Below are 12087 nucleotides of genomic sequence, written 5' to 3'. Positions count from 1 at the left end.
AGCATGTTAATTACGTCGTAAAGAAAGCTGCTGGGATATTAGGTTTGTTAAGAAGAAATTTCAGCCACCTTCCACAGCATCTCAAAGAACAGCTATATTTTACTCGCGTCCGCACGGTACTCGAATACGCATCAGTGTGCTGGGACCCGCACGCACAAGAACTTATTGACAAATTGGAAAAAATTCAAAATAGGGCAGTCCGCTTTGTACTTAGAAACTATTCCAGGACACTCAGTATCTCGGAAAGCAAAAGGAATCTTCAGTGGCCAGATCTTAAAACTCGAAGAAGAAATCTGAGATTAAATTTTTTGCATAACATTTTCTATTCCAAGACTGGCATAGACGGATCAAAATATTTGAAGCCGCCTTTCTATGCCTGGAAGCGAAGAGACCACAATTTAAAGCTTCATGAATTTCCTTTTAAAGGTGGCGTACTCCTTTATTCGTTTTTTCTGCGAACAGTTCGCTAATGGAATGCTTTGCCGCCACATATTGTTAATGTTCTGCCTAATGATGCCTTTTTTCACGCGTTAAGTGCATGATTTTTTTTGTTTTTTGAATGTGAAAGTGCCCCCCTGCTGTAATGCTGAAAGGCGATGCAGGTACCAAATAAAAAAAAATTCAATTGAAATTGAAAGAATCCAAAGAAAAGCCGTAAGATTTATTTATTCTAAATTTTCACCTTTTGATTCTCCGTCTGAGCTAATGAAATCTAACCGTATTCAACCTCTTGAGGCAAGAAGAAAAAATATTCGGCGAGAATTTCTTTCTTTCCCATAAATAACAAATTGGCGCTTGATCCTGCATCCTATTTATCATTTTTTAGCTCCACGCATCACACGTCACCATCATCCCGGTTCACTTACCCCGTACTTTGCTAGAACTGACACTTTTAAATTTTCCTTTTTCCCTCGTACCATCAGCGAGTGGAATTCTCTGACTCGATAAAATGTCAGCGCATAGTCATCCTGCGTGCCTTTTTTCTTTTAGTTTTTATATTACTTGTTGCCCGTGTATCTGTATTATCTAATACGTATTTGTTCTGCTTGGATCTGTAATATGATCTGCATGGTGAAATAAATAAAAATAAAATAAATAAATAAAAATACATGTACTTAATCCTATAAAATGGCCGTCTTCAGTGAAAGCAGCGCCTTTCCCTCATAAAAATGGTCTATAGACAGTCTATAGACTTCTTATTGACTCCATTGACTTCTTATAGATATTGCTTTTTGTCTATTCATAGTCTATAGACTGTCGATCGACAGAAGTCTACTAAAAGTGTATGTCCATAAATCTATAGACTGTCTATGGCATTTGTATAGCCTGTAGACTGTTCTCTAGGATTTGTCTATAGAGAGTCTATAGACTTTATAGACAGAAGTCTATAGACACTCTATAGACTGTCTAAAACTTTTTTGTAAGCAGTAAGGTGTTTGTCTGGGCTAGGTGGTACATTGTTCAAACTGAAGGCACAGCGCACGAAGGACGGGACTAAGGAACAGACAAGCACAGCGCAGCGCTGTGTTTGTCTCTTCCTTAGTCCCGTCCTTTGTGCGCTGTGCCTTCAGTTTTTCTGTAAGGGTTATCGCCTTCAAGTGTCGCGAATGGCGCAGAGCCCCAGGAGGGCCGTCCCCCGGCCGGCGTGGACGACGAAGAGGACGACGTCCGGGGCGACGAGGAACGCGCCCCTCCGCCGGACTGGCCCCAGCAGCCCCTGCGGGTGCCGCAGTTTTCGGGCCGCTCCTACCTGGAGCTGCACCGGCTGCAGGCCTACACGGGACTCTCGCTCGAGCTCGAGCTCAAGGCGGACGCGCCCGACGGACTCCTGCTGTACAACGGCCAGACGGCCTCCGGAGCGGGAGACTTCGTGTCGCTGGCGCTGCGCGACGGCCACCTCGAGTTCCGCTACAACCTCGGCTCGGGTCCGGTGCTGCTGCGCGCCCCCAAGCCACTCACCATGGGCCGCTTCCACCGGGTGGTCGCCAAGCGGTACCTCAAGGTGAGCAGCGTGGGCCGGACACACAGTGTTTTACAAGTCAGTCCAGCCGGTTCAGCTAAAATTTGCTGTGCAAACTCTCGAACGCACTTATCCTAGCGCACTTTACTAACATTACAAAACGCCCGATTTCCAACAAATCATCATCAACATCAGCCTGACTACGCCCACCGGAGGGCAAAGGCCTCTCCCACGTCTCTCCAATTAACCCTGTCCTTCGGCAGTTGCGGCCACCGTATTCCCTCAAACTTCTTAATCTCATCCTCCCACCTAACTTTCTGCCGCCCCCAAACAAATACAAGTCCACAAACAAAGGTCCTTAATTAAAAGGGGCGCTGCAGGCCTGGAGAGACAATTTGGAACCGCGGTGTGTGTCTTGATTAAATATATACCGTTGATATAGTATCGTACTGTCATTAGAACGTGTTGAAAACACTGTCACGCAGTGGTTTCGCCAGTCCAGGCACTGATACTTGATGCAGGGCTTGTTGGTTCATGTTACAATATTTTTTAACGGCTCAAAATGGCACACACACAGGAAAAGAAAGAAAGAAATGGACAGTAAGAGCTCTTACTGTCCGTTTCTTTGTTTTTTCTTGTGAGTGTGCCAATTTGCACCGTTAAAAATATTGTAACCAGGCACTGCCGCCGCGGTGGCTCAGTGGCTATGGTGCTCGGCTGCTGGCCCGAAAGACGCGGGTTCGATCCCGGCCGCGGCGGCTGAATTTCTTTGGAGGAGAAATTCGAGGCCCGTGTACTGTGCGATGTCAGTGCACGTTAAAGAACCGCAGGTGGTCGAAATTTCCGGAGCCCTCCACTACGGCGTCTCTCATAGCCTTAGTCGCTTTGGGACGTTAAACCCCATAAACAAACAAGCAAACAAACAAACCAGGCACTGAGGAAGGCAGCGAAAGAAGGCTTTCTAAAGAAACTGTTTGTTGGGCTGCCTTGCGCCCAGAGTTAACTGAATGACTCGGCGGCAGCGAAAGCAACAAGCGTGCTCGGCGGTCCTCCATGAGAATGCCCGCCGCTCTCGGCAGCGCTCAGTTTAATGCTGACACTTGACTTTCGAGATACGGCGAGCAAAGTAACTGCAACACTCTGGAACAACGTAGAATCGACTCCGCCTGGGTGCAATCAAACGAGCTACACGAGCTTCCATCGCAAAAACAGAGCAACAAAACCGTGTGCCTTCAGCTTTCAAGAAAGAACGAACAAACATTAAAGAGTTTTGAGTCAATACCAATGCTCTGTGTGGCTTTTTTTATACACACGAACTAACCCCAGGCAATTCTGGAAGATTACTAGCCCCAAACCCCCAAAATATTTATCGTTACGTGACAATCATGAAAATCCTATCTCCGAACAAGAAATTGCGAATGTCCTTAACACTGCTTTCTGTTCAGTATTTACCTCAGAGACAGGCAGTAAGTTACCTGACTCTCCTCCTTCCTATCACTCACCTATGCCCGAGATAACGTTTGACGCTAACGGCATTGCAAAACTAATCGATTCGCTGAAGTTAACATCCTCCGCTGGCATAGATAGCATTAATTCCAAAATATTGAAGAGAGCTAAACATACTGCTAGAGTCATTTTATCGCAGATTTTTCAGCAGCCTCTCTCGTCTGGTGTTGTTCCTAATGACTGGAAAGTGGGGAAGGTCAGTCTAGTTCTAACAATATTAAAATTCGTTTTCTGCTAATCACTACCGCCCCATTTCCCTCTCAAGTGCTTGTTCAAAATGATTCAAACACGTAATTTACTTCCACATTCTAAAATTTCTTCTAGTTACCAACTTCTTTTATACCAACCAGCACGGTTTCCGCAGGGGAGCCCCACGCGACACTCAGCTAGCCCGATCGCCGCCTTGTTTCTGGATTTTGAAAAAAGCATTCGATTAGGTACCCCACAAACGTCTATTTCAAAACTTTCATCCTTGTCCCTTAATGACTTAGTTCTTAATTGGATACGAGACTTTCTAACCTATCGTACACACTAACAATGGCTCCTCCCCCTTGTCCCCCGTTAGTTCAGGCGTGCCACAAGGCACAGTCCTCGGTCCTCTTTTATTCTTAATTTATCATAATGATCTTCAAATAACATCTCAAATATCCGCTTATTCGCAGACGACTGTGTGATCTATCGCCCTACTAACAACATAACAGCTGTTAATGAGCTTCAGGCCGATCTTGACAACATATAAATGTGATACGGTGTCCACTGTCCCAGGGGGGCCAGTTGTGCACTTTCCTTTGCTTTGCTTTCTCTGAATGTCAAATGAAGGTGAAATCCGCAAGCGCTGCGAAGAAAGCCCGAGGTCCCGTAGTGAAGATTTCGCTTCAAAAAACTCGTGAGGGAGCGCGACACCACGCTGCCACCTTTCGCAAGCCAAGTGCTCATAAAACCGTTTTCTCCGCCGTTTTTTTGCTCTCCAAGTCGGTCCCTAATGTTTTCGTGTTAGTATGTTTTAGTGTCCGCGTCTGCGCGGTCCAATCACGCCGGCGTCTACAGCAAAGAAGTTGATGTACAGCCTCCGTCAAAAGTATACAGCCCGAAGGTTTTGCTTGCAAAGCCTATAGCGTGCCTCGTAATGCATCCTCAGCGACCGCAATCTCTCGAAAGAGGAATCGGTTCGCGTCCTCAGTCCTCCCAAGCTTTCGACTGCTAAATGCTCTAGGGAGCCTCCCTAAACGCCTTAGAACCAAACCTCTTGGGCTGTATACTTTTGACGGGGCGTACAATCAGGGTGCCGCGCTCGTCTACGCATACGAGTGCGCCATCACATGTCATCATGGGGTACCGCATCTCTTCTTTTTACTCTTCATGACTAGGCTTCAATGCTATCGCAGGACGCTCCCTCCCGAGTTTTTAAGGCGAAAGCCTTTCTTGGCTTATGAGTGGCGTGGACGGTACTTATAGGCAGAGCCTGTCCGCAAAGGTGTACGCTCGAACGGTCAATCATATGAAAGAAAATTGGGGTCTAGGTGGAAGTCGAACCCTCTCCGCCGGCGTGCGAGACGGGGGCGCTGCCACTTCGCGACGACTTTTTTTTCTTTGTGGCTTGTTTCCACAGGTCTCGCCTCATTGGTACACACTTATCTTTCGCCTTCTTTACTCCGCCGCGACCCTTCGACGTTTGAAGCTTAATAAAGGCCCGTCTAGGGAAGGCACAGTTCTTAAAACAGATCTGCGAGGTAGGTACTAAGGCCTACATGAGCAACTATGATCGTGTTGAATTACAGATGTCGCAGTCGACCGAATACCAAATTTCTACCGTTTCCGGTAAATTTCCTCCGTGCTTGGCGTCCAGTCCTAGCGCCATGATGTGGCACCCACTGAAAACTACCCTCGCAAAGTGCGGCGCTGGCCCAGGAGATGGCGCAGGTGGCGGACAGCACACAGCTTTCGCATCGCATTTCGCCACGTAAGGAGACTTAAGAGCACCTGGATTTTTTTTTCCTCCATGCGCTCACACTCTATTGCATATGTTCTTTTCTGTGCAGTACTGTCCGCATTCTTACGAGGTGAGAATTTCTTTGCAGTCAGCCACTAAGCGGCGATAGGATCGCTTGTGTGCAATGCTACTGACCGGTGCGCATCTCGCTGATATCGCTCACTCGCTGATGCTGTAGCGCTTTTTCCCTCCCGCCACCACCCCTGTCGAAGCTTGCATATTGGAATCGGTGTGCGACTCCTTAGATGTACTGTATATGCTACCAAAGGTAGCAGAGTTGCGCGCCTGTTTCCAAAACGCCGCTCGCGACTCCATTGGTAGAGCGCCATCACGTGGTGTCCCAGCAACCGAGTACTGCGGAGAAGGCGATGCTCGGGGCACTTTTTGTAATTCCCGACGCCGCCGCTGCAGCGAACTGGATTGACGGCCGGCCAAGTTCTAAGCGTATTAAGGCGGAAGCCTTTAATTCCTCATCGTTGTAAGCAGTTGTTGTGGACAGAAATGTCAGTCTTTTCAATGGGTCGAAACGGTCGTGACGTCGCCTGCGCGAATTTCAAACGGGGACAATTGGACTTTGGCTAGTAACCATGCAACCGATTAAAGGGATCGTGTAGTGATGCTCCAAGTACATGGGAATGAGTTTAGTTAGTTGCTTAATTACCTAATTAGCCTAATTAACCTTTCCAGTCAGACCAAATAAACAAATAAAAGCGAGTAGGAAATTGGTCGTGTTCGGAAATCGAACCCCGGTCTCCGGAGTGCGAGACGAGCATGCTAACCACGCCGCCACGCCAGCTTGGTGGTTTGCAATGAACAAAGGCGCGTCTAGTGAATACGGTGTCTTCATTCACTGCCATCTTCCTCCCTTCCCTTTACGGCGAGGTTCAGGTTTCCACCGAGGTATGCGAGACAAATACATTTCCTTTCCTCAAAAACCAATTTACGGACGAGCAAGGCGTAGAACCGAACGGGTGATGGCGTTCTATGGACCCTGGCAGCGTTGCAAGATGCTGTCCCGTTTCACTCTTAGAGGAGAAGCTTATTAACATCTTAACAACACATCAGTGACACAAGCAGCAACATCATGCTTAAGGCTTTCGCCTCACCGCACTTTATGTCAACAAAATGCTCCCCTGGATTTTTCACTATCCAACCGCTGTTTACGATCGCTGCTATAGGAAGAAGAAGAAGAAGTTTCTTTATTTTGCTTGAGCAAGAAAGGTGACGGAAGAAAAAGGTGCTTAGCTGCAGCTTGACAAAGCTCCCGCCACCCAGACAGCAAGCACTTGCACAGCACATAGTTTTACAAAAATTGATAAAACAGTACTGTGCAAAGAGCAGGCAATTGGCAATTGTCACGTGCAGAACAATGAACAAAATAGACACTTGAAACAAGATTAAAAGAAAAAAAAGAAATCCGCGGTACAGGTTAAACAAAAATTTTAAAAATTCCTTTGTGTGACATTTGCAGAATGTTTGTTTGTTTTTCATCCAGTTCATTGAGCGCATGAGGTATGGCGTGTTTTAGTCGTTGTTTTCCGTACATTGTACGGGAAAATGGAACGAGCCATGGTGACTGATAGCGAAATGAAAAGATATTTGTTGTTTTTTGTAGTCTAACTAAGGTCAGAACTGTCTCAGATTTTCATTGTATTGCATTCGTGTACTTACTTAACAGGTTATAAGAGTACATATCTTGCACTTTTAGAATGCAATGTTTGAGAAAAAGGGGTCCTGTGTGTTCTAAAAATGATGTGTTTTCAATAATGCGGGTGACCCTTTTTTGTATTAAGGCAAGTTTATTGATGTTTGACTTCGTGGTATTTCCCCAAAGCAGTATACAGTAGCGGAGTTGTGGATAGAAAAGGGCATTGTATGAAAGCTTTCTTGTAGCTAGTGGGAGGGTGTGAGGGTGTTTGTTTGTTTAGGGTGTCTAACATGCGTAGCTCTCGCGCTTTTTTTTTCTTTTTTGCTGAAAGTTGCATTGAGGTTTCTTTACCGAAAACAGGCTGGACTTGCAGCTCTGCGCTTCTTCGTGTACGCTGTTGAAACGCTAAAATAGAGCTCTGCGTTGCGTAATTATCCCTGTTGGCATAAATCCTGAATGGCAAACAATTTTTAAGCGAGGCAAACATGTTTAGGCATCTGATTGTTTACTTCAGCTGCTAACGTTCATCCAGTTTTGAGTAAACTGTATTCTGGATTTGATACTGTCATTTTTATAGTTCCGCCTCTTAACTTTAGTAGTAAAGTGGACTATAAACAGGTTTTTTAACGCAGGGGTGATTAAATGTTGCCACAAAGATGAATGAATGCTGCATTTGCACGGGATATTTGGAATACTGAGTCTGCCCTTAAATTATCAGGTATATAGTTCGGGGAAGGCGACAGTGGGAATCGCCTGCTGCTGCAGTTCAAGACGCGCGCTAGAAAGACTATAGAAAGACTATATTGACTACAATATTTGACTAGGTTATACAGTCAGCTGTTTCGATGCTCTTTGTTTGAGATCAAGCAAAAAAGTGGTTTAAAAACCTCGGAAAAGCGAGCCCGATCGATCGGTGATGCATTAGGCACGTCGCCTGCAGAAACGGAGAGCGGCTTTGCCGCATAACTTCGGTTGCTTGGCAGGCAAGATGGCGGACCTACGCGCAACTCTGCCACTTTTGGTAGCATATACAGTAACTCTACGACTACACAACACGCCACGTCCGAGCCGGACTTTACTGCCAACGGGGGATACTGCGTCGGTGCAGGACGGCTTCCTGACGCTCGACGGCGAGGCGGACATCCGGGGCCGGTCGGGGGGCCTGCTCCAGTCCCTGGACCTGGCCGAGAACCTGTTCGTGGGCTGGCTGCCGGGTCCCCGGGGCCTGGGACCCCCCGCCGGAGTGGTGGACAACGTGGGCGGCGTGGAGCGGGGCTTCCGCGGCTGCCTGCGCCGCCTGCGCCTCGGGAAGAGGGACGTCCGCCTTTCCGGGCCCGGCGCCTCGCGCGACGTGCTGCGCGCCGTGCGCCTCCGGGAGTGCGGACCCCCGTGCGGACCCTGCCTCAACGGCGCAACCTGCCTCGACCACGGGCCGGGAAACTACAGCTGCCTCTGCGCGCCGGGATTCCAGGTAATAATAGTCTACGCAGACTCTTAAGCTTGTTAAACTTGTACTGCTAGCACTACCCTGCTGGAAAAAGTTCTATCATGCAATAAACTCATACAGTTTGCCATACAAATATCATAGACTTATCATACAAATCATAGAAAATTTTTAAACAAATGTCATACATTTCTGTAAAATCATACAGTCATCAAGAGATGTCATAGAATATCATACAAATTTTATGATGCGGTGGCTCAGTGGTTACGGCGCTCGGCTGCTGACCCGAAGGACGCGGGTTCAAAGCCGGCCGCGGCGGATGAATTTCTTTGGAGGAGAAATTCTAGAGGCCCGTGTGCTGTGCGATGTCAGTGCACGTTAAAGAACCCCAGGTGGTCAAAATTTCCGGAGCCTTTCACTACGGCGTCTCTCATAGCCTGAGCTGCTTTGGGACGTTAAGCCCCAATAAACCAATAAACCATACAAATTGTGTGATATTCTATGATGAAGCCTCTATGAGGTTATTGCATCATAGAACTTTTTTTCAGCAGAGTAAAAACGTACATGTGTTATTTTGTACAACGTATATGTGTTACCATGTTAGCCTTATGTTTCTGTGTATATGTATGCATGCACCTGTAAGTATTGCACGGTGTAGGTACGATGTAGTTTTCTGTTAGTTCTTGTGAATTATGTTCTGTTTTGAAACTGATATACCCAGTGTTTTCCTCTTGATACTGAAATCCTTTTTGACATCGTAACTCCCTTTACGCAATGCCCCTTGGGGCCTGTGAGGTTCAATAAATAAATAAATAAATACTTAGATGGTTTGCTTGGCGTTATTAATTAGTCTTGTTTGATTGAGATATTGTGTTAATATTGCAACACTTCGCAACTGTTTACACTTCCCCATAGCATATTTATACCACCTAAAAGGGAAACTAGGGCGGCTATAGTGCCAAACATTTCAACTTACCAGTGTGTCGCAATAGTTATGGGCAAAGACTAATGCAGTTCAGTGAAGTTTTGAATTGGAATGGTATACCTGATGGTATTAAGCTGAAAACAAACTTTGGGCAATCTCTCAAAACGTTCCTGATGAATATCTGAAGTTATGGTGTATTGTTTTTCTTTTTGTGAGGATGTGTGTATTTTGTACGCTTACTTTTGTTTATCTCTAAATTGTTGAGAATGTGACTTTTATTTTATGAACGGAATGTGTCATCTTCGCGTGCCGCATTTATAATGTACAGTTTTGTGATGGACCCGAAACTAGCCTTTGGCTATGGGTCCTAGAGCATTGTGCGTATTTTACCGCTTGTAAAAAATTTAATAATCCAATTATTTAAATCGTTAGATTGGAAACGTTGGAAGGTTGGAGTGCATAGATGGATTTATTGGCATTTCCTATGAGTCCGGGAAAGGGGTGACTCGCACGCTAGCCCCGTAAGTTTAAGCGGCGGCCTTATTTCATTTGTACTTCTTTTCACTTGTCCCAATCTGGTTCTTTGCCATTCTAAGCTATTTTCTCTCTATATTCTGAAATAAGTTATGTCGACTTGTGTGGCAATTCGTCCAAGTTTATTGCTGTGTTCTTGCCCCACCTGTACTCTAATGCCGTCTGACCCATCTCCACTGCTACGGTGCCACAATGGGAGCTCAGTTACTACACGACAAATACTGCCATCTGCCACTTTTGTATGTTCTGAATATTTTTACTCATACTTAAGCTGTGCCTAATTCATTTGTCATGAATACATACATTTGTGAATGCTCTCTTAAATACGAGATATCAACCAAAGTCGAGTTTATCTCGCTGTATTACATTTCAGCGCTCCTTTTTGCCATTACATTGTTCTTTGCAGTGTATTTACAGAGTTCAATGCTTCTTTGTCTGTTATTAGTATCTAGTCTTCATCCGACTTAGACACTTGTATTCATCTCTTTTTTCGCAGGAAAAGAACTGCGTTCATTGTACATCACTTCCCTTATCAGTTTGTTAACAAGTGTATACTTTTGTTGTGTGCAATTCGTACATTCTTTATTTTACCGTTGTTTATTGTTCGAGCGGTACATTCTATACTTTATCATATATATATATATATATATATATATATATATATATATATATATATATATATATATATAAACGTAATTCGGTTGACACACGGTAGAAAAACAACAACTTTATTCTAACGTTTCGACCATGGTCTGGCCTTCGCCAGAGTGATGGGGCACAGGCAAAAGACACAGTTTATAAGGGAACGTACGCGGGGAGGGAACATTCTGATTGGCGCATCGCAGCGGCAAACACCTCAGTATGAATCGCCAGTGAATGATAAATGTAATCAACGAAGCACCGTCAGAAATTACTAAATCATCGTGGAGGATAACTGCAATCACATTGTGAAAAAAAATGTAAATAATACAAAAACGTTTTGGTCCTAGCTCAAATGCACAAGAAAAGGCGAACAACAACAACAACAAAAAAACAAATAAATAAATAAAAAAATAAAATCATCACACACGAGAACACAGGTGAATACTGCTTTTGATTAAACAACGCCTCTTGTGAAAGGATGTGGTACTAAGATGCGGTGTTGTTTCAGAGATAAACAATTTACTAAGACAGAACAAAGCGGCGCTAACAGTAAAAAGAGGACGAAAATGATCAGTGTAGATGAAACATGGCATGATACTATGAAGTGTTGCGGTTATGACGATAGGCAACTCAGCTTCTCAACATTTTCATTGAGACCACAAGAAACAGTATTAAATTTGTGTATAAAAAATGATTCACGAACTTCGCGTTCATGATGGGTCTTGAAGCCTGATTCCAGTAACGTTACTTGGATTTTATCGAAAGGGTGCTTAGTGCTGCTCACATGTTTAAAGATAGGAAGGCTAGGCACTGTCTTGCAATGAGCTTTGTGATTATTAAAACGATATCTGAATGGTGTCTCTGTTTGGCCAATATACTGAATTTTGCAGACTGAGCATTCAAGCATGTAGATTACGTTGCTGGTATCACATGAGTAGTTTCCCCGAATTTTCAGTTTAAAGTTCGATGCAGTGCTGGCAGCCGTTACTGATGTCATCATCTGCGCGCAGACTTTGCAACGTGATTTATTACATGGATGACAGCCGATCGACACACTTGTGCTGGTTTTAGAAGAAGTGAAAATGTCACTGAGGTTTTTGCCACGGCGATAGACGACACGGGGAGCTTGTTGAAAAATGTGTTTGAGTCGATCACTTTGCATGAGAATGACATGGTGTTTCTTCAAAACGCCCGCGACGTTTGGAACCGATGCTGAGTGGGTTAGTACCAGGTTGATATGCGATTGATGGTATGGTTGGTGTTTTGCTCTGAGGAGTGCCTCCCGGTCAAGAAGGCCTGCGCGTTCTACAGCGTCGTTTATTAATCCCGCAGGATATTTCCGTTTCGTCAGGGCGTTTCGGAGGTTAGTACAGTTTCTTTCGAAGTCGCGCTGGTCAGAACATATCCGTCTAAAGCGGACTGCTTGTCCATATGGGAT

The 12087-nt window shown here is 45.2% G+C and overlaps 1 protein-coding gene across 3 annotated transcripts in view; it reads left to right on the top strand.

Annotated features, from left to right (window-relative positions):
* LOC149337815 (agrin-like) overlaps positions 1–12087 on the top strand; it is a 353629-nt gene that overhangs the window by 309899 nt on the left and 31643 nt on the right. For all 3 annotated transcript variants that reach the window (XM_089553543.1, XM_089553542.1, XM_089553544.1), the window contains exons 11-12: positions 1617–2002; positions 8213–8575. In XM_089553543.1, coding sequence (XP_089409669.1) covers positions 1617–2002; positions 8213–8575 — 749 coding nt within the window. The remainder of the gene's footprint in view (positions 1–1616; positions 2003–8212; positions 8576–12087) is intronic.

Source organism: Amblyomma mixtum, chromosome 7, assembly GCF_055824585.1.
Source record: "Amblyomma mixtum isolate Tamu chromosome 7, ASM5582458v1, whole genome shotgun sequence".
Classification (NCBI taxonomy): Eukaryota; Metazoa; Arthropoda; class Arachnida; order Ixodida; family Ixodidae; genus Amblyomma; species Amblyomma mixtum.
The sequence above is the reverse complement of the archived record's forward strand: the minus strand, read 5'-3'. Positions and strand labels throughout refer to the sequence as shown.